The sequence below is a fragment of the Pleuronectes platessa genome, chromosome 23, assembly GCF_947347685.1.
Source record: "Pleuronectes platessa chromosome 23, fPlePla1.1, whole genome shotgun sequence".
NCBI classification, from domain to species: domain Eukaryota; kingdom Metazoa; phylum Chordata; class Actinopteri; order Pleuronectiformes; family Pleuronectidae; genus Pleuronectes; species Pleuronectes platessa.
In genome coordinates, this window is record NC_070648.1 from 14,069,529 (window position 1) to 14,095,950 (window position 26,422).

A 26,422-nucleotide genomic window follows, 5' to 3' on the forward strand; every position below is an offset into this window, starting at 1 on the left:
TCCAGATAATAATCACAAAAAGGATGTTAAAACATTGAATATCCTTAAATTCTACAGGCTATTTACATGATTTATCATGCTTGTATATTTCTGTATGTCATTGTATACAACCCTAAGAATACTTGTTTCTTATTCTGTTTAAAATAAAATGCTGGAAAATAATATAAATATATGTATATATTTATATCATGTTAAACACCCAAATCCACTCTGTAGCGCTACAACAAGTGTAAACCGGTTTTAAAACGACCGTGAAGAAGAAGAAGAAAATGAAGAAGAAGAAGAAGAAGAAGAAGAAGAAGAAGAAGAAGAAGAAAAAGAAGAAGAAGAAGAAGAAGAAGAAGAAGAAGAAGGAAGTAACAGTATTATTTTGTCCCACCCGACGTGGAAGAAGACCCGCCCACAGCCTGCCTCTGATTGGCTTAGCCTTAGGAATGAAGACAGGTGAATGGCTTGGAGTAGGAAACATTAGCATGATAGACCAATCAGAGGCAGGATATGGATGGCTCCTCTTCCACCTCGGGTGGGAGTCACACAACTCACAGCAGCAGCAGCAGCCATATACAGTCTATGGTAGCAGCAGGTAATACGCGGTGGTCCTCTGTCGTGTCTCTGGAGCTGCACACACACATATATGTAAGTTATTAAATCTGATCTGAGTTCATTCCTTTATTTACGGTCTCCTACAGTCTTACGCAGATAACGTAGTAGCATCCGGCTCGTGCTGTCATGCAGATTAATTGAGCTGTAAGCTAGCTAACTGTCACTGTGGCATTTTAAACATGTATACCTTTATTCCAATTCATGTGAATATACTGTACGGGAGTTAAACGCTTACACACGCTTAGGAAGGTTAGTTTCTCCATTCCCCGCGCGGCCCTTCAAACCCAGTGCGTTTTCAGGTATAGAACTCTGCCAAAGAAGCTAATGCTAACTTACGTCAAAATGACCGAGGGAGGAGAAACTGGGATCAGGGAGGCATGAAGAAAACATGATGGGAGCTTAAGGATGAACTGCAGTTGGCTTTCTCCACACAAGTTGTTTATGCAACCTCAGTGACGATTCAAATTCAAATGTTCCACATGTGCTGGGTCAAAGGTGTTTCTGTAATAGTCTAGTAACTGTTTGATACTTAACTTAAAGGAATGCAATACTAAAAAATTAAGGCTCCAAACACAGTCAGTCTTACAATCGAATAAATGTCCTTTATATATCAGGAGCCATCTGGCCAGTGACTTCATGAACATGTCTGACGTGACATTATAATAGCTTTTTTAATATTCAGTACTATAGACACTTTTGGGCCATTATCAGTACATCTACTTACACTTTACTGTTACTACAACATTGTTATTGCTATTGAACTCATGTCCTCAAAGTAACACAGGGATGGTTGTTGCCGCGGCCACGTTATATATCACACAGTTAACGTCAGTATCATAACCAGACCTTGCACTCTGCAGCCCAGCAACAATAGCCTGTATTCCGAGATAACCTGTAAACTATGTGGACTTTCAGGAAATCCCGAGCCATAGTGCTGACAGTTAAGGTCACCCTCTCGCTCTTTCCCCAGTGGTACAACCAGATTTATGAGGCTCAGCTACTTCGACAAGCCGCCGCACGTTTCACCGTATAAGGTTTCGTCAGACCGCAAAAAGGGGATTTAGTTATGTAAGCTTCGAGAACCAGGGACAAAAAGTTCACTGACCCTCAGCTCCACCTTCCTGCGTGGACTCCACTGTTACAAGGCTAATCCATTTCCACACTGAATATGAAGGATTCTAGATTGAACCTTGTGACAAACCTTCTATATAATCTGTAAAAGAAAATTATCTACATCCCTGCTTGTGTTTATATGGTGTAACGCGTCGTTACCATCTGGTGTATTTATTGTTCAGTGTTAAAAAAGGCCTGTATTTCCTCTTTTAGAATCATACTGAGACATAGAGGAGGATGGCTACGACTGCGAAGAATCCTTTTCAACATATTGTTGAGCCCCTGGACCCGGACGACCCAAAGCAGCAGTTTTTCAATCTCTCCAAACTTCAAGACAGCAGATATGGTAACAACATCCAAACTTCTTGTCGTTGTAATTGTATAGTTATAACAGCAGATATTTCAGAGAGGTTCACTGTCCCCTCTGTTGCTCAGAACGGCTGCCGTTCTCCATCCGGGTACTCCTGGAGTCCGCTGTCCGCAACTGTGATGGGTTTCTGGTGAAGACCTCGGATGTGGAAAGTATCCTCAACTGGAAGCAGACCCAGACTCAAACTGTGGAGGTTCCATTCAGACCGGCCCGTGTCATCCTCCAGGACTTCACGTATGTCTACGCTCCTCCTCTGTATCAGGATGTCAGTGAGTTGTCTGTGAAAGTACTGTTGTGAGTTTTGTGAAGGCACAGAACTTTGGGAACTCTCATAGTTTCATATGTAAGGGGCGGTTTAAGAGGAGCTTTGTCACGCGATGTCATGCTGCCCATGTCATAGTTGTATCACCATACTGTAATGTGAATGAATGTGTGGCCTTTGTAAATATGGGGTCTTTTATTAGGCACAGAGGATCTACAGAGGATATTGAGATGTATTATGGGAAATGTAGGATCCAGTGCTCTTACGGACGCTGCTTTAGCTGAGAGCAAAAATGAACTGATCTGTCTACCAAGTATGTGCATGTGTATCTCTGGGCTATAGAGCTCTGTGGTTGTCCAAAAAACTATCACCCCTCTGTTGTACTGGGTGACATGTTACTCTCTCTCACCACACACTGCCCTGCTGACAGAAGTACCCACTGAAACAAATTAATCCACTGCTATAAATAGTCCCCAGTTTAACTCCTATTGGAGTAATGTTTGTTAAAAATTCTGTGATCAGCTTATTTATGAAGTTTCTAATTAAGCTATTGTATGGGACCTAGTTATAAAAACTTAGATTATCAGTAGGATCCAGTGAATTTGGGGCTTACATCCACAGCTGAGGATATACTGAGAGGGGTATTGTTAACTTTCACACGGTTTGTTGACAGTGACGAAATAAAGATTGTTTACGTTTAAAAGTCGGTAATCCTTAAAGATATGTAGAAAATGGTGTAGCCGTGAAGATACGGTTTGTCATCTACAGGTGACTCACTAATAAGAAGAAAGGACTTGCTCTGGTGTAATGAAAACGATAAAGCTCCATATATCATTGTTTTCGAGATTATGTGACTGATTTCAGGTGATATCACCCAGTTCTGACTCGCTTGTTACATTATCCTTAGTTGACTGATGATGAAATATATCTGAATGATGAAAATGGAGACTCACTCTGACCTGCCTTCACCCTCCTCACAGTGGTGTTCCTGCTGTGGTGGACTTTGCCGCCATGCGTGATGCGGTGATGAAGCTTGGCGGTGACCCAGAGAAGATAAATCCAGTTTGCCCCGCTGACCTCGTCATCGATCATTCCATTCAAGTGGACTTCAACAGGAAGTAAGGCCAGGCTCATCAGACTCTTTCTACCATCAGGTCATAGAAGCTGGGTTATTCTGCAGGTAGCTAAGCAGTGATCATCTCCTCTCTTTTTCTCCCTAAGGTCTGACAGCGTTCAGAAAAACCAGGATTTGGAGTTTGACCGCAACAGAGAACGATTTCAGTTTCTAAAGGTATAAACAATTAACAAACCCAATACAAGGTATTCATATCTCTTATGGCTCTTCCTTGAACACCTAAAATATATTCCCTGTTCTTCCCAGTGGGGCTCTAAAGCTTTCAGGAACATGCGAATCATACCTCCTGGTTCAGGGATCGTTCACCAAGTCAACCTGGAGTACCTGGCCCGAGTGGTCTTTAAGTACGATGGGTTCTTCTACCCGGACAGCCTGGTGGGCACAGACTCCCACACCACCATGATTGATGGCCTGGGTGTCCTCGGCTGGGGTGAGACAATCAGGGGTTCAACAAAAATTTGTCATGAACTGCTCTACAGTATTTACACTTAATTGTAATGAGCCACAGAGCTGGCATTACTCTCTATAAGCAGATATAGGCGGTTATTGGGATTATTTGAAAACACAAGACTTCAAAGAATTTAAAACTGTAACTCATTAAGACCCAATGCTAAGAATAAAAACCACCACACAAAACCTGAGGTTTTTCTGTAAAGCTGAGTCAAAACATTACAAAAGCTTCCATTTCTTCGCCTCTGAAGTTTATAGACATGAATAAATCATTTCCATTTTCCTAAGCATAAACACTCTCATTTAATGATACAGTGCCATGGATAAGCTGTTGGCTAATGATAATGTGACAGTTGCTAGAACTGTGGTGTGATTATTAAATCTTCATTTTCAAACCTTCAGGTGTGGGTGGAATTGAGGCGGAGGCTGTGATGCTGGGTCAGCCAATAAGCATGGTTCTGCCTGAAGTGGTGGGATACAAGCTGCACGGGACCCCAGAAAAACTCATCACCTCAACTGACATAGTCCTCACGGTTACAAAGGTAATTACAGTCAGTTTCCAAGCAGCCCCAGCAATGCAACACATGTAGTCTCGCTCTCACCGTAAACCTCCACACCCCCTGTGCCCTCAGCACCTCCGCCAGGTGGGCGTAGTGGGGAAGTTTGTGGAGTTTTTCGGCCCGGGTGTGGCTCAGCTGTCCATCGCTGACAGAGCCACCATCGCCAACATGTGTCCAGAGTACGGAGCCACCGCAGCTTTCTTCCCCGTGGACCACGTCAGCATTCAGTACCTTGAACAAACAGGTGAGAATTGAAGTCGTCCTGAATACTTGGTTCACTCAGGACTCAGTTATGATCATATTGGGGATGTTGTGTGTACATGGAACATTGAGAAATCTCGTTATTCATATTCCTGTATAAATGATAGATACAAGGTACCCAGTTATAACTCTCTGGTGCTTGTGATGTTAAACTAAACCATGGTTACAGCAACACACCCTACTGGTAATTTGGGTTCCCTTAATGTGGCAAATGAAAATGAGGCCTTTTTGGCTTTTAGCAACTTTAGCTCTATTAAATACCCACATCGTGTTGTGGAGCTGTGTTAGGTAACTTATTTCCAGAGATGGGAGTCAAGAGCCACAGCAAATGTTTAACAGGTAAACCACTGCAAAGAACAAGGGTGTAGTGGATGAAGTTACACAGTCGTGACTGTTGGGATCATATAGATCAGTGACACTGAATGGAGTATGCGCAGCATCCTTTTACAGGCTGTGTTTCACAGGCTGAAGCCACGCCTCTACAGGTAATCGGCAGTGGTGAGAAACCACGATAAGATGTGTCACGGTTATTAATCACGATTATTAATCCTAAAGGGATATCGTAAAATTGTGATGTCAGTTTGATTTTCTGATATTTTTTCTTTCTCTGAGACCAACTTGCAGTTATGACCAAGCAGTGTTGCTGCAAAGGTCCTCACCTTTTTTCAAGTATTGATGTGAGAAATAACTTTTATCAATGGAAACTTTTATCATCGGCTTTGTTGATGATTTCAGTATTTGCCCAAAGCCCAGTGACATTTTTTCACACATTGCTGCTCCTCTAGTAAATATATAAATATAAGATATTTTAAGACCCTTCTTCACAGGTGATGATGTTCATTATTTTGTCTCTCTTGTCTTGATTCAGGGCGAGATGCCGAAAAGCTGGACTACATTACAAGGTACCTGAAGGCTGTGGGCATGTTCAGGGACTACACTGACGTCTCTCAGGATCCCGATTTCACTCAGGTCTGTGTCAAAGTCAGCTTTATTGTCAACTCTGCCATGTGTACAGGACATAGACAGCACTGAAATATCGTTATCGTAAGAACATATTAAGTTTTGTTCAGCCAGTAAGCACGCTGGAAAGGTAGCTTATTATTTTGAGTTGTGTTTATTTGACACACTGACAGAGCAAGTTATAAAACAGTGCGTGTGATTCAAACTAAAAGTGCATGTGTGCACAAAAGCCGAAAGATGCGTACACAACTGTTATGGATGAGGTCTCTTTCTCTTTCAGGTGGTGGAGTTGGATCTCAGTACAGTGGTCCCATGCTGCAGTGGTCCCAAAAGACCCCAAGACAGAATAGCTGTTTCTGACATGAAAACAGACTTTGAATCGTGTCTGGGAGCAAAGGTAGATATACCTGTACAGTCTCATGTTTACAGTACATCAACACTAATCTGCCTATATATATATATATATACACAAGCTTTTCTCCATTTTGGCCTTGCATCCAATCTTAAGTAAATGTTCCCACCTATTCCTTGATGCCTGTGGCTGAAGTGCTGCTACTTTCAGTACTTTAAAAAGATTTCTACTTTGTGTTTTGAATGTGTGTAGCAAGGTTTCAAGGGTTTCCAAGTGGCCCCTGAGCATCACAACACTGCAGTGCCCTTCCAGTTCAATGGAAACGAGTACACGCTGAGCCACGGCTCAGTGGTTATCGCTGCCATCACCAGCTGCACCAACACCAGCAACCCATCTGTCATGCTGGGAGCCGGTGGGTAGACCTCTCTTCATGGAATTTATTATGTTTTGTTTTTTTAACTTGTTATTTTTCACTTGACAGAGTTAATGAGTATCAGTACTGTTTTTGTTTTCAGGACTTCTTGCTAAAAAGGCGATAGAGTGTGGTCTGAGTGTGAAGCCGTACATTAAGACCAGCCTGTCACCTGGCAGTGGAGTGGTCACCTACTACCTGAAGGAGAGCGGTGTTATGGACTACCTCTCTCAGCTGGGGTAGGCTGCTCTCACTCCCTCAGCTCCTTTTGTTGTTACAGTGATCCCACATAATTTTTTTGTGTGTCATCCAAATAAATAATTGTGTTGTTTTAATGCAATGATACTGTAGCTTTTGAATATTGTAATTAACATAAGTGCACATTAGGGATTGTTAGTATGGATCAATTATCTCAACACTACTGTTATGTAAGTGTTAAATCAGAAATCTATATATTACACTGGTTGGTATTTGTTGGTCATTTCATTTAAGGTACAGACGGTATGTTTTAATTATTAATAACTTAGATTCAATAAACGATTTGGATTTCTATAGGTGGATTCAAAACCCTGAATCCCTGCTAAACGTACATAGACTAAGTTTTAAACTTTCTTTTTTGAAAGCTATCAGGAATGGATGACTGCATCTGCCTTTGTTGAGACCTTAGTATTTTGTCGTGATAGTCAATGAACTTGAAATTCAAAAATAGTCCCACACATTGACAACATTTTGTATCAGTGTACGTCAGGAAGAAAAAATTCCAGTAGAGAAATTAAAAATGGAATCTAGAAACAAGCTCTCTGTATCAGCTAAGTTTTTTCAACAGAGCCTGATTTTGCCTTTTTCAGTAGAGTATAATCACTGTAGTAAACTCTTGTGTAGGTGTAAACATGCATAGATCACCACACTGCAGGCAGGTGAACGTGAAACTCATTCATTCCCTTGTCTTTCCTCACAGCTTTGAGGTTGTTGGCTATGGTTGCATGACGTGTATAGGCAACAGTGGGCCGCTCCCAGAGCCAGTGGTGGAAGCCATCACACAGGTACCTTTGGTTTCCATCTCTACTGTCTCACGTCACCTCTGCAGAGTCTGTAGCTCTTTCTAGTGTTCCCTACTGTTTCTCCTTAAGATAACTGCTGCCTGTAAATAAAGAGATAAACATTTGAAGTCATGAATACATATAATATTTGATATAACACTCTTATAACACATACATTTGTGTTTCAGGGAGATCTGGTTGCTGCAGGCATCCTGTCAGGAAACAGAAACTTTGAAGGGCGAGTGCACCCCAACACCAGAGCGAACTACCTGGCTTCTCCACCACTCGTCCTCGCTTATGCTATCGCAGGCACCGTGAGGATCGACTTTGATAAGGAGCCCATTGGTGAGTTTTTAGACAGCTAAAACAACCCCCTCCTTTGTTCTCACTTGTTAACTCAATAGTGAATCATTTCAGGAGGGTATCCAGAGTACAGTGCGTGTCCTTAAGCAGCATTGTACTCATCTTAAAAACAAAAACACAGCCAGGTTCTGTGCTTTTCCATTAGCCACTCGAAGAACCCATCAGTAGCTGCTCATGGTTGGTTAGTTGTGACTAACAACCTCCTCAGGCATACACGTCACTGTGCATGCTAGTTACACAGATTGGTTATGGCCCATCAGTGAATCATACACACTACAGGGACTCATCGGAAAACTGAGGATGTATTTTTAGAGAACACAGGCTTTTGAAGGCCGATACAGCAGCTCAGGGCCAATTCAGTGGTGGTGCACAGTTGTAAGAAAATCCAGTGAAACTTTGGGCCTGTTAGAGATATTATTATTACTTAGTCCCATGTAGAATCTAAAGGCCAAGTTGTTCTCACAAGCAGTGCTGTTAGATTGTGTTTGGATTGTTTTAGTTTTTACAGTATTTCTTTTTAATTAACAGTGTTAGCCTAAATGGAAGACTGAGTCATGGATGTAGAGCAGTCTTTTAGCAGTGTAAATGCCAAACTGTGTCTTCGGCCACACATGAAGGACGGCCTACTCAGCTGACGTCCTCTGAGCCGCTGCAGTTTCTCTACGAATCAATCTGACTTTTTCTTTTCTCTAAGATTTGTTCTTAGCCACCACCGTAATATCAACAATGATCACCAAATAATGATCAATACTTTCATTAAATTGGTAAAATCTTTCTTTACAGCTGCACGAGTTTCATTTAGATCTTTAGTTCAGTACGTAATCCAACTTGCATCGAAGGAAATACACTAGATAAACCAGCAGCTCCTCCACCAGTAGTGGACACATTGTCAGTATGAACAACAGACATCCAACACACAGCTGATCATCAGCAAAACCACAGCCAGTGAGTCCAGATAGTTAAGGGGATCGACCGCTAAAACTGTTGAGATCAACTAGTAAATTGCGATCGACAGAATGGCGACCGCTACCCAATAATTACCTAGAATGTGGCAGCTTGCCATAAAAGATATAGGTAAACATAAAAGATCTCTAACTTAGTGTTTGGTGTCGGTTTGGTGTCAGAATATCCATTAAGTTTCTCCAGTTTTCAGCAGGCAAACGGTTCAACACCTTCACACTGACTGGACTTTTCACCCCCCCCCCCCCCCCCCCTCATTTCTTCTGAGTACTCCATGGAATTTCCTCACATCACAGTTTGAATAGAAAAACTGTGTTGTCAGACCTTCACTTCAGCTTATGAATGCACCACCATGAAGGATTCACCGATCTTTCCATTTGATCGCACTATTTAAACACTTTTTATAAAACGATTCCTCGTGTGAGTTTACAGAAAGATGTTGGGGCAGGAAGCCCTCTGGTTTCAGTTTCTAGTTTGACCAATCACGTTTGAGCAGGCTTTGATTGCCTGCAGGTAAACAGTCTGTGTGGAGAGTAAAAACCTAAAACTCTCACTTTGTCTGTTTTGTGTGAATAATCTTTTGATAAAAGAAATTAGTCGGAATGTAAACGAGCAGTAGATGAGGTCCTGGTCATGCTGTCTACACTGGAAGCGCTAAACGAAACTCATTAGAATTATAGCACCACTTTCATTTATTAACTGGATTGTGAATAAACTCTTGAAATGGTCTTTTAAGATCTATTTTTACATCTGAATAGTCTGTCTTGACTCTTGACTCTAATGTCATCACGTAAGCCACAGTCACAGAAATGACATTTGACTTGAACATTTCAGGTGATAACCACTTCACGGCCAAACCAGTTACTGTGCTTGAGGCACCAGACTCTTTAAACTTTGTTCTCTTGTCGTCTGCAGCCACAAACTCTGAAGGGAAAGAGATCTTCCTGAGGGACATCTGGCCCACGCGAGCGGAGATCCAGGCTGTGGAGAGAGTTTACGTCATTCCATCAATGTTTAAAGAAATCTATGAGAAGATTGAGGTAATGTTATCTTGAGTTTTTTTAAGGTACAGCATGTAGGCAACTTGATAAAGACATTACTGACATGACTTTTACTGATTGTGTTGTTACAGAAAGTGAATGAACGCTGGAACGCCCTGGTTGCTCCCTCCGACAAGCTGTATACCTGGGATCCCGAGTCAACCTACATCAAGCCGCCACCGTTCTTCGATGGTTTGGTAAATAATACAAATCTTCCCTAAGTTATGAAAAAAAAATTCAGTTCCCACCTCTGTTAAATACGTGAAAGTTCATGGCTGCCTAGTGTTAAGAATAAAATGTCATTTTTTGCCAGAAATTTTGCCTCTAATTTGTAATTAGACCTAGCAGCGCTAACCAAATGTAGAGAAACGGTTATACAGCTGCCATTTTTGTTGTTTTTGGTTCATGCTCATTGCACGAAACAACGGTGGGCATATGTGACAAACTGTGACATCATAATTTCCCCAAAGTTTTTCAGTGACACACTCATAAATGCGAAGCAGAGTTTGAAAATGCACTTTGCACTGGAATCAAGCTCTAAATGCTAAAATGCTCAATCATATGCTAAAGCGCTTGAAACAAACTTTGGTGGATGTTTTTAATTGTGTGAACATTACACACAAATATGTTCCAGCGGGCAGAATAACATTACAGAATATTTCTGAGGTGAAAACATCTAATGATAGTTTGCGAGATTGATTTCATCCAGTTCATTTTACTTTGTCTCAAATAAATTAGACCAAGATATGATCTTAAAAAAAACACATCTCTCATGGCAAGGAGGTGGTTGATGTTAACATTACCTGTTGTCTAATAGTGTCAATAGTACAACATGATTCTGTTAAAGCATTCCAGCTTCACACCCTGACTGGCGGCCGTGTGAATATGTTCTTACTGGTGTTGGTGATCATATTAATGAAGCTTCTTTTCTGTTCATCAGTCTGAGTAGTATCACCTCTGTTCATCTACTGTTTCATGTCCACATCGCTGCAATTTACAGTATTTAAACAGACAGTGGTATAATTATTGGTAATATCATCATCATGATCTCTTTGTCCCAGCTATGTCTAATTATCGTTTCTGTTATTCAGACCATGACGCTGCCTTCTCCTGGATCCATAATTGATGCCTGCGTGCTGCTGAACCTGGGAGACTCAGTCACCACAGACCACATCTCTCCTGCAGGGAACATTGCCAGGAACAGCTCTGCAGCACGCTACCTGACCAGCAGGGGGTGAGAGACCTCACTGTTTCAGGCTGTGGCAGCAGTCTGTGCAGGTTACCTTGCTTTGCTCATGAGTCACATGAACATGTCAAACTAAGAGGCAACAACAATGAGACAAATCTCTGTCTTGAGATCCTTAAACCCTGATTTCATCAAGAAACCTTGACTTATGATGCACTGCACAGGGAACATTGGAACAACTAGTCTGTCGTTGTCCTTCATCTCCTACCTGATATCAGAGTTATGTTGTGGCACATCCAGAAAACCAGTGAGAAATTGCAGCTTGTGTTCAGCATTCAAACTTAGCACAATCAACCCTGAGACTAGGCTGAATGTAAACCTTTTATCTGAACTGCGTGTAAACACCTTGGGCCCCACTCCGTTTGTGTTCTGACCAGTCTGACTCCTCGTGACTACAACTCGTACGGCTCCCGTCGAGGGAACGACGCGGTGATGGCCAGAGGGACGTTCGCAAACATCCGCCTCTTCAACAAGTTCCTCAACAAGCAGGCACCTCAAACCATTCACCTGCCCACAGGAGAAACGGTGAGCATATAGCGCCTCATTCTCTGAACTCACCAGAGAGTTGCTTTCCTCTCTGCTGTCGATCTCTTTTCAGAGTAATGAGTATAGATTTACATTTTTCCTCACTTTATGACTGGACACTGTGATTAACACTTGATGAAATTATCTTATATATTCTTCCTGATGTTAAGATCAGTCTATGCGATTTTGTAAAAGCCCCAATACACAGGGTGACTTGGAGAAAAACATAATGAAATCTTCATCTCCTTGATCACATTGTGAGATTCATAGTTCACTGCTCTGGAGAACATAGATGGCATGCGTCCAAATTCTGTCCATGTCAGAAATAAGTGAAAGGAAGTGTGTGGGCCATCTTGTCCCAAAATGAGGGACTTGAATAAACTTAAGGGTAAAAATTGACAAACTTAAGAAAGACAGTGATCCTTTTACTTTGCAAAAATCTCCATTACAAATGCAACTAGGATGAAATCAATTCACTAGATCCAGATTTTTAACTGGATTCACACCAAGTTCTTACCACCAGTAACTGTGAATGAGGAACCACAGCTCCTGCGGTGGAACCAGGCGCCATGACTTTGCAAAAAATTACACATGGTACATAATATTGCACCAAAAGCTGACCGGCAGGATCATCGACATTACACAGTGTAGAGGGGCCTTAGATTGACACTTGTGAGTGAGCTCGGAGCAAAGACCTCAGTACTGCTTCACATGGATACACTGAGTTTTATTTGTATTCCTCTCTATGCAGTTGGATGTGTTTGATGCTGCAGAGAGGTATCAGCAGTCCGGTGTCCCCCTGCTCATTCTGGCCGGGAAGGAGTACGGCTCCGGCAGCTCCAGAGACTGGGCAGCTAAAGGACCCTTCCTACTGGTGAGGATCACACATTCACAATTTGTAGCTGACACTGGACCGTTAAACCAGTTTTCAATGATTTGGATAAAAAAATTAAATAATTTTAAAAAAACTTAGATCAAGACTGAACTGTTTGACAATGGTGTTGTTTCAGTCTCTTATACATAGTTGATAATACAATTTAATTGGATTCTGAAGAAATTATCATATTTATTCACAAATGTCATCAATCAGCTGTTCCCCCCCCCTCTCCTTCATGGCTTGCTCTCCTTCCTATCAAATTACCCCCCAAAAATATACTTAAATAATGATGGTTTCTGTCATTTTAGTTTGCCAACTTTATGTTTTACAGTGGCTGAGACGGTGATTTGACCGAAAAATAGAGAAACGCTGGTAAAGTGTTAAAGAATGAATCTTTTCTCTTTGTTCTTTTAGGGTATTAAGGCAGTTATAGCCGAGAGCTATGAACGGATCCACCGCAGCAACCTGGTGGGGATGGGAGTGATTCCCCTGGAGTACCTACCGGGAGTCACAGCTGACAGTCTGGGGCTCACCGGCAGAGAGCGCTACACCATCACCATGCCCAAGCAGCTCACTCCCAGGATGCTCGTCGACGTCCAGGTTAGTGGAGGGCAGTTTGTCGGGGATCGGGGTCCGAATGACTTTTCCTGTGTCACGTGACGCTTCATGTCTCTTTCCGCCTCTCACAGCTCGACACCGGGAAAACATTCCAAGTGCGGATGAGATTTGACACCGACGTGGAGCTGGCGTATTTCCACCACGGAGGAATCCTCAACTACATGATCCGCAAGATGTCTGAGAATTAACCTGCAGAAATCTGTTGCAACTCTGAGCTCAAGTCCAACATGGTAATAATCTAATACAAAACCATACCGTCCAGGAATAGTTCAATGAGTCAAAACGTTCAGTGCAATGAGCCATTCACAGAGACACTATCTTCTCATTGTTGAGAACGCTGCTACGAGTCATGTCTGAATCACACAGGAGACCTGGAAGGAATTAACTACATGTGAAATGTGAATTGTAAGTAGAGATATGCAAGGTAGGGTGATACTTGATTTAAAAATGCCATGAGTAAACAGTCGCCTCATGTCCTCCTGTATTTCACTGTCATAAGAACGAAATTCCAACCTGCACCTTCAGAGGCAGCAGTTACCAGTTACTCCAGTTTATTACAGCTCGGCTCTTATATTGTCTCCTGTAATAATTATAAGATCTGGAGCTGGGATTTATACGTCTATGGTACAAAGGTCAAGCTTCAGGGCCACCTCACCTCACACTTCTGTAATGTGGGCGTTGCAGTCCCACCAAGGACTGCTAACTATTTACAAGTGGGTCCCCGTTTCGTTAGCTTCTCTCTATTCGAACATGTATGAGTGTAGGCAGGTGATGTGATACACATTCCAGCTGATGGTTTCACACCATTCCTCTGACCTAGAGGAAGGGGCGACGATGACGACGATGACGATGATGATGATGATGATGACGATGATGACGATGATGATGATGATCTCAGGCTATGTTTCCGATAAAAAACTAGAGTAGCAAATGAGTCAAATAAGAGCCAAGTTTAATAATCTGAAATATTCTTTAACACAGAGATTTAAATGTAATGCTTCCTCATAATAAGAATTTATCTTTATATAGATTTTAGTTTCTCAGGGTTGGGGGGTAATCAGGGTTTGGGATTTGAGGTCTGTGTTGCAGACAGTACTTTTTGGTGGTGATGGACCTGTAAAGTCACAGGGGGAGGATTCAGACGCAGCTCAAGTGTGAGAGCACGTTATTCTTCTGGTTACTCCTCCAGCTAAAGACACCGTGGCGACGTGGTGTGTTATAGTAAAAGTTCTTATTTAATTGTTGTTTCAGCCCATGCGAGCTGTTTTCATTGGATCTTCCCCTGTGGTGGTCTGGTTTTTATTAACTTTCCTCTTCTCGTTGTCTTTGATGTAGTAAGTGCAAACATGCCTGTTTGTTCTCCAGACATTCCAGTGTAAAGCTGCTTTTTGTCAACATATAAACTGCCTTAATAACTTAATATGTCCGATCATGTTCTTTGATCACTTTAATTTTAATCGACTGACAAACTTTATTTTGCTAACTGTTCCATGTGCTCTACAATGTAAAAGTGTGTAAGCACAGCACACTGATGAACAGAATAAAAAGACTTGTTTTGCAACCATTTTCCTGTCATTGTTGTTGAACTTTGTCTATTTTTAAGAAATTTATTTTTAGAAGGGGCCATAATAAGCAGTTACAGTGATCAGTTTGAAGCTCATGTCATCTAAACTTCAAACTATAACACACTGATGAGGCTATATTGGAATGCTTTTCTTCCTTTTTTAAAATACACTGGAGAGTAAGAGCCTTAAAACAGTCCCTGAAAGCCCCGTGGTTCCATAAATAGTCGACTGACACTACACTGCTCTCACTGATCATGGATTTCTGTCTAAAGATTGCCAATCGTTGTGTTTCACTTTCCACTGAACTATTTTAAAAGCTTGACTTGAGTAGGGGAAGTGAGAGCTCTCTGATCAGCTGATGTGTCTCAGATTAAACTTTCTACCAATAGTGTGCACAGTTTCCGTGTAGTCCAAGTGGTCATTATAGGCCACTGGAGGGCGCTGTGAGCAGGATTCATGACACCATACATTTGACAAATGAAAAATCTGATGAAATACTGTCAACTTTGCCACTATTTAGATATTTCAGACATACCTCATAAAGAGTTTAAATATGCCTAGACACAAACTGTTTGTACATTTACAATATGTGAAACTGGAGGAAGCCTGGACATCCTGGTTTGCCTTTACCTTTCCCTGTAGGTTGTTACAGATAATAAAAGTCCATGTGACATATAACATCTCAGACGTTTTGCATTGATGTTCCTGAAACTGCAGTGTTTTCTCCGACAATAGCAAATTTCATTGTGTGAAGCCCCATGGGAATATAAAGAGGATAAAAGGTACAATTATAATATAAATGCTATTTTTTTTATTGTAAAATGCTTTTGTCAGCAGCTTAATAAAAGATTCCAGATCAAGGAAAATACCTATAAAACAAAGCCTGGGTGTTCCCATGAGTACGTCTCTGTTTTGCTTATTTGAATGGAAACAATGCAGATGTATCGGGTGTCACGCTTTACACTTTCCTGACATAGTATCCAGCTCAGAATCGGATGGAACAGCCGGAGAGCAGAGTAAACACGGAAAGTGATCCTGGTGAATGGGGGCAGGATGAACTCGGCCTGGCTGCCACAGTGAATACAGAGATGGAGGCCGTTGAATTCTGAGCACACATTGTAGGATACGTTCTTCGTGTTTGTTCTTCATACTTATGTCAAGGTTTGCCGTCGTTCATCAGCTTCTGCTTTGAGAAATGACTCATCTGTTTGAGGCCTCCACTGAGTTAGCAGTAATGTATGTATGTGCAAAAAGCTGAGGGAGCGCTTGACATGCAAATCAGCTCCTGGACTGAAGCTCATTTGAATTCGTCAACAATTTTCTTTCCTTTTTTTTTCTTTTAGGACACAATGTGCTTGCACAAGGAACAGTTTTCAAAATATATGCAACAATGTGTACATTTTCTCAAAGCTCTGGACCCAACAATAAAAAAAAAGAAGAATGATTTAAATGTGCACCTTCATTGAATCATGAAGTGTACACGGATGTTGGGCATACAATTGGCCCCACTGTGTGAATTGTGGCCCCCTTTGGCCCCTGATGTAAAACAAATCCTAGATCCACCACTGTGAGCGGTGCTGCTCATTGCACACTAGTAAACAAAACATGGGTTATTGTAAAATGGCTGACTTTACTTGAATTACCTGAACTGAACTGATTAATGGTAGCAGGTTAGGTATTCAGAGTTAAATGCTAATACTAAGATAGCAGGCTACCATACTGACATTGTTATCACAGCAGATTGTAGCGTTTAGTTAGCATAGCAACATTTTAATACTAGGAAATCATTCAATGTTTTCACTTCTGTGCAGTGCATTACATTTTAATGGACAAAGAATATTTATATTTTGCACTTGTATGAAATGCGGAAGGCTATATTTGTCTCTAAAGCATCATTTATAAGAAATATATAGTGCTTTTGCTGGTCAGGTGCATTTTGTATTTGCTAAAACAATATGCATTAGTCTGTTAATGGTGTTTTGTGTTTGCAAACCACACTTGCATTTCTGTAACCAATCCCAGTCAACCCGGACAGGGCTACACCCAGGATCCTGCGACTGTGCCCCTGCTGGTCGGTGGGCTTGCATTGGTGCAACCAATAAACTTCCACACAATGAAATGAATAACGAGCCACAAGGGTAACAGTTATCTGCATAATTTATTCAATAGAACTCTAACAATCCATATATTAGTGACATTTACATTTATTAAGCTAATAGAGGAGGGTTTTCTCTTTTTTTCTGAATGAACAGACACAGTACATGTACCTCCACCTCTAGTAATTCATAATTCCAGTGCATGTAATTAATGTATAAGTGTCGTTCTTCAGTCACACCTGAGTGCTTCCCTTGGAAAGATACAGCAGCCTGTAAGTCTAACAGTCACATACTGAACACTCTTCAACAACGACAGTTCAAGTCTGGCCGCCACAGTCTGTTTCAATGATGGTTCTTCTCAGTGACAAAACAAATATTGTATTGAGGTAGAAACATCGCGTTCACACCGGATGCGTCTGTATCTGGTGAACCTCTGAAATAATACAGTACTCCCTTAAAAGGAACATGTTGAGGACATAGAAGAATCTTTAAAGTGCATCATAACAGCATGATTATTACAACCGCTCGATACGGCCCCCGTGTTCTCATTCCAGTGTCGTGCATACCACACAACTCAGCTTCCACTTCTCACCACTGTCTCTTGTGCAAGTGTACGTGTATGAAACACCAGTGGGTGGGCAGATATGAGCAGAACGAACAATCGTGATGTTTCTGAAATTAGACATCGACAAACATGACTTATCGACAACGGTTCAAGTTAAAGTGTGACGTAGAAGCAATCCCTTCCGATTGAAGTTCTAAGAGAAAGATTTATCTTCATGTGAGCACTGAAGGTCATTCTCCATTTACACAGTGCCCACATAAATGCTGAACAAAGGAAAACCAGTTCTAGAATCGTCAACTGAAATCCTGTCCCCTCTTCACGTAGCTTCACTAACCTCAACAGGCGAGGTCGTTTGTCAAATTGAATTATGGTTGAGTTGAAAGAATAAACTTAATACGGCAGGTAAAGCTGCTTTCAGACATTCAGTGAACTCCGGAGAATCTCTACCGGGGGGGGGGGGGGGGGGGGGTATATGAGAGTGCAGATGTCTGAGTTGGGGCGTTTAGACTTTCTCTGGAATTATCTCCAACCAGCCCCCCCAGGTGAAAACTCAGCCCATGTCAGAACACAGCAGTAGATCTTCCGCAGGATTCCCTGATCGAGGAGGGAGTACGAGGTACGAGGTGTCTGAGGACGACTATGAAGTACATGCAAGACAGTTAAAAGATAGTGAAATACAATGTCTGGGGCCCACAAATGTCAGGAAAGGCCCCGGAATAAACCACTTAAGCAGAGTCACGACAATTTGACTGTCTCCGGAGTTCACGTCTGAAAACAGCTTAAATGTGACACAGCAGAAATGAAAATGCCAAAAAGTGGCAGTGAGCACAAACTGTTAAATCAAACTACAGTAAATTAATCAGTGAATGCTGGGGACCTCATAATGCCCATAACTCACATAAGTCTGCACTACATACATAATATACCTTGTTTTCTTCTCATCTGGAAATGACTGACCATTAGTCTACTTGGCAAACATGACACATTTGCCCTTTTTTCATAAAATTACAAATCTACCTAAAACACAAATATTGACTCAGACCATTGGAGCGGTCACAGAGCGTAAAAGAGAATATCTCAATATATTGGATTAATAGCTAGCCACCCAAATAATGGGCCTGCACAGTTTAGGTCAAGCAGCAGAATTGAAGAATCAAAGAGGAAGGAAAAGAAAAGCAGACGTCAGCACGGGTGTTTCAACAAGTGTTGGTTTCTAACCTTGGTGCAAGCAGGGTGTGAGTCAGCAGCACCGAGATCGTTGCTTATAATAAGGCAAACCTTGCTTCATGCGTTTAAAGGTTGGATAATAGAGCGTGCGAGAGGCATTCCAATTTGCATGGTCAAATCAAAGCCCACGATTGTGACTCCTGTGTATCACACTAGCATCAGTGAAATCCTAAATATGCAACAATCACCGAATCATCCAGGAGGTCATTCAACTACAGCACTTCTATGTGCATGTGCATCTAAAAATAGTCCAACATGTCACAATAAAAAAAACTGTTTTGGGTGGGGATAAAGTATAGACATAAAAAGTAATGCTGATTTAAATTGATAGACATTTGTATTTATTGTTCAAAGTTACGCAACTCTTTACGTGCAACTCTATAACTCTTCTCTTTGTTTAGATTAATGAGGGAAATAAGAGCGTAGCTTGAGAAACAGGTTTGAATTGCTTTATCATGTGCTTATACAATTTTAGACAACATGAGACCATCTTTCGTGGTTGGAATGGGGGGGGGATGCTTAAGAAGCGCCTTACAGTTAAATGACCCTCACAGGTTGCCTGGGACAGTATTTTTATCTTTTTTTTTTAAACTGATGCTGATACACAAGAGGTACAAACCGCAAAGTGAACCATCTGTTGAGTGCAAATCTCTATCCAGGGAAGTTCCTGGGGACATTATACAACTACAGTATTGCCATTATTTTATTCTAGAGTATGGCTTATGCTCTGAGAGGCTGCTGTACGTCACATGACATGAAAAGTCCCCATGTGATGTACACAATGAAGGCATTCACACTGGAACTGCTGCTTCAAACCATTTATCAATGATCGATTTCCCCTACATGTGCTCCAGTGAAGTCAATAGGCTTCTCCTACCATTTAGAAAACAGCAGATTCATATCACATTTAATCTGAACAGCAGGTCCGACATGTCAGCACAACATCCCCCTATGCTTGAGCAAGTTGAAAGCATCCCTTAAGGGCAGAAACTGAGCATGGCTTCTTAATGACAGGGCAGAACCCTGAAAAGTGCTTAACTCTACCGCTGATACGAGCTCTCTGCTATTTCTGTTACGTCTGCAAGGCTGCCGCACTTCCTGCTGCAAGGGTCACAAGGGAAAAGAGGGAGGAAGTGAGACTGTGTAATTAGATCAGAGGAAGGGAAGGTTCCGTTTAACAATGCTCTGACAAAATGATTCATTCAATGGGAAACAATGGGCTCAGAGGATTTTCAAAAAGATACCATTTTAGGTCAGAGGGAGGGGGGAAGTGCAACAGGAGGAAGGACGTGACAGGACACTCACGGACAACTTCCGCGAATGCACGTGCCGACTTTGACGCCACATTACCCAAATGTTATGTGGGACGTCCTCCTGGGTACCACCACCTTTCCTCTGTCCTCGAGTATGCAGCCCTGAGAGGTAGTTATTATATCCACTGCTTAGACATCCTGTTGGAACATGCTGGAGCAGATCAGGGGAGAGAGCTGGCAACTTCCTTCAATATGCACTCAACCAGACAGCCTCCCTTGTGATGGGCTCAGAATATAATCCTCTCATCTCCCCAGTTTCCCCTCATGAAAGCTCAAACATTTCTCAAGAGAGGGGGGGAAATTGTTTGACTTGTGCGTATCTGCTAGTGGCATGGCTCTGTATTCATGTGCAAATATTCGACCTCATCCGACATGATTTAAAAGACATCTGTGAGATCAGTGGCATTTCAGGCGTTTCTTGACCTGCTCCTCAGCTAGCTGGTCCCTCTCAGGTCCGTAGATGCTGTTGGCGCACCAGGAGAACCACACGATGATGGAGATGATGGTGGTCTGCAGGAGGAGCATCACCCCGTAAGTGCTAGCTATGGTTGGGCCAGGTAGGGGGGAGAGGGTGGCAGGGGGCAGCAGCAGGGAGGGGCTGAGCAGGATGGCCCTCACCTCCGTCTTGATCATGTGCAGCTCGTCCAGGATGGACAGAAACGTGCAGCAGTGGAACCACTGGTGGCTGTGCCCCCAGATATCAAAGCGACCCGGGGCCAGCCGCTCCGGGAACTTGCTAATGTTGAAGATGGCCGACACCAGCAGCCAGAGGCAGTGGCGATAGAATAAGCTGGGCATGGAAGTGGAGGCAGCGAACGAGGAGGAGGCGGCGGAATAAGGCGAGCGGGTGAGGAGGCGATAGAAGATCGGTGTAGAAGAGACAAGGAATGGGAGGAGGAAGACAAAGGTCCGGATGACATATCGATGCTTTCGCCACCTATGGCGAGTGTTGCAGCACGACAAGACACAAAAGATTGCTACGACACATGCGCAGGGGATGTAGAGGGTGTCAAAGAATACACTGAAATCTGGGATTGCATAGGAGGAAAAAAAGGTCCCTGCTGGTTCATGAATCAGGTCCATGTGGGAACTATTATGGCCTCCCGTCTCCACTATCCCTGCCCGAGGGTGGATGTAGTAGTAGTACGCCAGCGATGAGCCCACTGTGTACGCACTGATTGTGCCGTAATCCACAAAGAAGCAGACTTCTCTGACCACCAGAGACATGGAGTTGAGCAGGTGGGCCATGCTGCTAGCGATCAGGAGACAGAACACGCCGATAAAGTAGTTCCACAGGGGATAGAAGAACGGAGCATCAGGGGGTGGTGCGCCTTCCCAGCCAAAAACATCCACAAAATAGTAAGAAAAGACAAAGACTGGCAGGAAGTGGGTCCAGAAGTTGCCCGTTTCATTAGTCGGCCTGAATGCTGAGAGTAAGCAATCCCTCAGGCTGTAGTTTGGGAAGCGGTAGCCGGTCAGGATGAAGTTCTCGATGACCCGAGGCGGCACATCGGTGTGCCTCAGGAGAGGTAATGGCTGACCACAGTTCAGAAGCATGATTGCGAACGTTTGTGTTGTTAACAGCCCCCGAAAAAAAATCAGCTTCTGACTTTCTGGCACAGTATTTCAGTCTTTATTGCTTGGCTCTCGACTTTATTGCCGACCACAGTTCACAGCATGTTTGGAAATCTAGCTTCCTCCCTGTCAGCCCTGCTCTTCTCGGGGACCTTTGCTCCTGGCCGACCTCGTCAGTTGTAGGCCAAAGGTTAAAGAGCCGAGCCGCTGTGTATTCTCGCAGCAGAATTTGAGACGGGTGTCCAGAAGCCTCGGGACACCTGCATAATTGATTTACCTTATAGTTTCCTCTTTGACCCCAGAGTGTCACGGAAGAAAAAAAAAAAAACACGCGAAAAGCTTATTGCGTCTGTCTCCGCATATATTAGGACATGGCACTTATTTTGCCTTAGGACATGTCCCGCACGGGTGATTCAGTCGGTTCGGTCTGATGCATATTCCCTTGGCTTGTGCATAGTTCTGCGTCCGGTAAACGCAAGTGAAGGTCACTTATCCTTGTGGTGCAAAGGGCGAGCAGCGCACCAGCAGCTCGGTCCTGGAGACGCGTCTCTTCAGCTCTGAGGTATGTAGGTCATGCTGGCCCCGAGTCCCGCATCGGGCTCCGGTCCCTCCTGTCATCCCTTCTCCCTCAAGGATGGATCCGGCTTCCACATCATCCGACTCCCATTCCGTTGCATTGAATGGCGCTGCGGAGATCAAGTCAAATCCACCGGGTTGGGGGGTAGGACGTCGGGAACCGTTGTGTGAGCCGGTCTCTTAATGCAGGGTCATTCATAAAAAATAAAAAACTGCATTACGTAACCGGGGTCTTCAGCATGCGTGAGGCGAGCGCGCAGCAGAGCAGAGTCCATGGAGCCGCATTTCACTGAGGACACGGACAGGTTCCAGCGTCAAGTTACACGCGCATTAATACGCAGCTTCCGCTCCTGGGTTTCAAAATAAAACGCAGAGGACTTGCTATGACCCCTTCTTTTAGAGGTCATTTGCAGATTTGACTTAATTTTCCATGACAACGCTGTTGTAGAGCTAGCAAAATACATTTTGTAGTAGGTCAATCAATCAATCACATATTATTTGTTATCCCATATTCACAAATCCCATTTCTCATAGGGGTTTTAACAAGGTGTGACGTCCTCTGTCCTTAACCCTCAACAAGAGTAAGGACATACTACCCAAAAAAAAACTATAAGTTGGAAGTGGGGGAAGTAAGTATTTTCTGGCATCCTTAACATCAGTGACTAAAACCGGACACTTGATCAAATTTTATTCCACGAGAGCAGTGCAAGTTAAAAACCTGCATGTTTGAAATGTTCTGTTGTCTTATCTTGTTTTAACGCGCTGGATTCAAAATTCTTCCTTGTCCTTAGTGCCACATCAGTTTGACAAACTGTGATTTTGACCCCTGGTTTGACTCAGCAGAGTAGACAACAATTGTTGTAGTTTAACCAAGGATGTAGAGGAAAATTCAACTGGTTCTGCTGACTACAGAAAGCTGGTCACTTGTTAATTAACTTTTTGTTCATGCTGAACGTATCGCACCCCACTCGGCATTGTATTTCCCATGACCACTAGTAATACACAAGCCAAGTGTGAAAACGATTAGATGAAGGGTTTACACACACACAGACATTTGAGGAATTAGCGGGTAGATACATTCAGATAATCTCCCAACAGTGAACCCAATGCTGATCAATCCACAACAATTAATCAGACATAATTGTGCCATGTGAAATTTAAATTAGCTGAATTGACATTGTCATTACACAATATTGTCCAAGCAGATCATGTTCAAGTTTAAAATATTTGGAATGTAAGGGGGAACATTTTTATTACAACATAATATATATTACGCTGAAAAGCAAATGAAAGGATAAACAAATGTTGCCAACCAATATTTGTGCATGTAAGAATACAAATAAATATAATAAAAATACATTGATAACAAATTATCATTGTATTTGTGACTCTTATGTCACAGCAGAGGTCTTAAGTAGGCTAATAAATGAATATACCATAAATCATCTTGATTTAACAATGTGCGCAGCTCCATATACATGGACCAATAAAAATATATCTATATGTTAATTTGTGATATGAAAGAGGTAATTTAAGGAACTATAAACAAGGTCATGGAACTGAACAGAGAAACACTGCTCTTGTTGTACACATGATCTGAAAAAAAAATTAGGGTTTAATAATAAAGTTTGCAGCAAGTTTTTGATTTTGTCGTTTAGTGGTAACAGCAGCCCAAAAAACAACAAGAAAACCAATGAAAAATGTATGAGCTTCTTAAAATCAACCTTTCCTATTCGACCATTTGATCGCATTAGATATCTCATCTTAAAATGTGTACTCTTCTGCATAATGAATTTCTTGTATAATATACTCACAACAGCATTACGCTGCAGGAACTACACTTTTGGGCAACACTGTGCTCATGAGTTTGATCCTTTTATTCTGAAGGCAAATGCCCTCAGTTTCCGGTCCGGCTGTGGCTCACTGCGTGCCTTGAGGCTCTTTAACAGTAAAACTGAAGTCTCCGATCTGAGCCTCTGAGCGATCTCGGTTTTAACCTCATCAAGTTTCTGAGACTCGGGCGCGATACAGACACAAGCAGGACAGATCAAAGTGAAGAAGGACAGGAGTGAACCCGAGCCGTGCCGCGCTAACGTCTCTCCCCGTTGTCCGCTTTAAACACAGCCTGTCCCTGTTGAGTAATCCTGTTAGAGAACCAGTGTGTATGTGTGTGTGTGTGTGTGTATGTGTGTAGCTACTTGGTTTACTATAAGGATTAAGCTACATCAACCAATCATCAGGAATGTTTAGGTTCATCTTTTGCAGTATTTTACATTTTATTATTATTATTACTAGGCTACTACTACTTTTTTCCTGGTTATAGCCTGGCTCCTAAAAATGTCTGTGAACGTCCCTGCTCAGTAGTAACCTCTGTTTATTATAAAGTGCTTTGGCTCCATGTATTATGAGGCAGTGTTTAGGAATGTATTGAGCAAGCTTTAGTTCAATAAATATTCGTTACATTTAATGTACTGTAAAATATATGGCGGCTTTTTTCTAACCCATCTTATAATTTGTATTGGTAATATAACACATTTCTAATGAACAGGTTTTTCTTTTGAAGGGTCTTAAAGACTTTAAAAGTAAAAACCTCAACTATCGGAATTGTATGCCTTAAACAATTCTTTAAATATCCTAAAATAATACGCCTTAAAAACTCTGTTGGCGGCATGAAGCGTTTGTAATGTCTGTGTTGTAGTTCTCTCTCAACAAAACAAATAATAAAACTTTGACCTTTGTTTTGTCTTTTGACTTGTGTTGTCCTCTTCTTTAGCTTAGTCTAAGGTTTTGTGGATTTGGGTTTTATATATTGAGATATGGGACTCCTTAATATCTGTTGTACTCCGATTCAATATGTTCTTAAAAGGTCTTAAATTGAACTACAGAAGTATTGCCAACGTAGAAATGACATATTCAAGTCAGAAAGACAGCTTGTTTTGAAAGGAGAAGAATTAGAAGCAGGCCACACTTCAGAGCACAGCAGACAGAGAGAGAGAGAGAGAGAGAGAGAGAGAGAGAGAGAGAGAGAGAGAGACCCACAGCATGTCTTTATTATTAATTAATGATTGACAGTAATGATTTAATGGAAGTGGAGCCACGCTGAAAGCTACTTGTCATGACATAATGGACGTGTATGTTAATAGATTTACATTACAGACCCACAGAAAGATTCCCATTTGAACTGGGACGTCCTAACAATACTTGTTAATGCTACACATTCTGTTCCCAACTGGGAACATTTCAATGGAAGAAGTTTATTAGCAAAATATGTATTCATTTCCAAGATTCTGGTGAATTTCTACCGCTGCACCATCGAGAGTAGGGCTGAACGATTTGGGGAAATAATCTAATTGCGATTTTTTCCCCAAATATTGCGATTGCGATTTAATATGCGATTTTTTTTTTTATCTTCTTTTCCCCCTGAAAAAAACCATAATGAATGATTTAAATATGACCAACACAATATTAGATACATTTACTGTACAATATTCTTTCCCACATTTTAATTTAACGGCTCATTACAGAAACAAGAACAACAAATCAGTGTGCATTTAAGTAATTTAATCAAAGTCATTGTAAGTATAAACACAAGGCATGCACCTGTGTGCAAAATTTACCGTCTTGAGAAAAACATTTTTTAAATTATAGTCTTACTGCTCCCAAGTCAGTAACATTTCCAGTGTTGGGAAGGATACTATATTCTTTATACGTATTCTGAATACTTGGATTACTTCCACATTGAATTGTATTTTATAAGTGTTGGAATGCGGCGTTGTTATAGTCAGTGGAGCAGTTTAAGCTCTGTGTCCGCGGATGCGGCGGGCCAGCTGGATGCGCTGGAAGGGCAGCTTGCGGATCAGCAGCTCCTTAGATTCCCGTTCATGTCCGGGTGGTCGTGCAGCGGTATGGAGGCGCCGGGCCTCAGCAGGAACACCCCCATGCTGAACACCACCGTCTCGCAGATGTACATGTAGGTGACCGGGGGGCTCTGGAGCCCCGTCGGCCCGGAGCACGGCTCCGGGGAGCGATTTTCAGGTCCGACGCCCGCAACGCGGTCAGCAGCGGGATTAGCTCGCTCTGTGAGTCCGCCACGTCAGCCGAAGACTTTAGGACCCTGTAGGTGATGCAGGCTTGCTTCGCTATCTTCTTGATCAGAGGAGTTTTGTGGTCCCGCGGCATTCTTGCTGCGGGTGAGGACAGCAGCCCAATGCCCTACTCTCTTTCGCACGTTATAATCGCGCACGTTGCGATTAGAAAATCGCGTTTTATCATATCGCGATTTTATCGCAAATGCAATTAATCGTTCAGCCCTAACGAGAGCATCCTCACCAACTGCATCTCAGTGTGGTACGGCAGCT

The 26,422-nt window shown here is 42.4% G+C and overlaps 2 protein-coding genes across 2 annotated transcripts; one reads left to right on the plus strand and one right to left on the minus strand.

The window, feature by feature from the left end:
* Positions 1 to 307: 307 nt before the first annotated feature.
* aco1 (aconitase 1, soluble) lies at positions 308 to 14,711 on the plus strand. Its single transcript, XM_053416294.1, has 21 exons — positions 308 to 636; positions 1,930 to 2,062; positions 2,152 to 2,320; positions 3,329 to 3,466; positions 3,570 to 3,639; positions 3,730 to 3,913; positions 4,336 to 4,475; positions 4,566 to 4,737; positions 5,623 to 5,723; positions 5,995 to 6,111; positions 6,319 to 6,478; positions 6,582 to 6,717; positions 7,437 to 7,521; positions 7,707 to 7,863; positions 9,757 to 9,881; positions 9,974 to 10,078; positions 10,973 to 11,115; positions 11,505 to 11,652; positions 12,404 to 12,526; positions 12,944 to 13,129; positions 13,219 to 14,711. The coding sequence occupies exons 2-21, from the start codon at positions 1,954 to 1,956 to the stop codon at positions 13,333 to 13,335; spliced, it is 2,685 nt and encodes an 894-aa protein (XP_053272269.1). The 5' UTR covers positions 308 to 636; positions 1,930 to 1,953; the 3' UTR covers positions 13,336 to 14,711.
* A 2,140-nt stretch (positions 14,712 to 16,851) lies between these two features.
* paqr9 (progestin and adipoQ receptor family member 9) lies at positions 16,852 to 22,350 on the minus strand. Its single transcript, XM_053416619.1, has one exon. The coding sequence runs from the start codon at positions 21,468 to 21,470 to the stop codon at positions 20,310 to 20,312; it is 1,161 nt and encodes a 386-aa protein (XP_053272594.1). The 5' UTR covers positions 21,471 to 22,350; the 3' UTR covers positions 16,852 to 20,309.
* Between the last annotated feature and the right edge of the window lie 4,072 nt (positions 22,351 to 26,422).

Coding starts and splice junctions, on each gene's coding strand:
- aco1 (XM_053416294.1), top strand. CDS start 1,954: ATGGCTACGACTGCGAAGAATCCTTTTCAACATATTGTTGAGCCCCTG. Junction 3,467..3,569: donor CAAGTGGACTTCAACAGGAA/GTAAGGCCAGGC, acceptor TTTCTCCCTAAG/GTCTGACAGCGTTCAGAAAA. Junction 7,522..7,706: donor TGGTGGAAGCCATCACACAG/GTACCTTTGGTT, acceptor TTTGTGTTTCAG/GGAGATCTGGTTGCTGCAGG.
- paqr9 (XM_053416619.1), bottom strand. CDS start 21,470: ATGCTTCTGAACTGTGGTCAGCCATTACCTCTCCTGAGGCACACCGAT.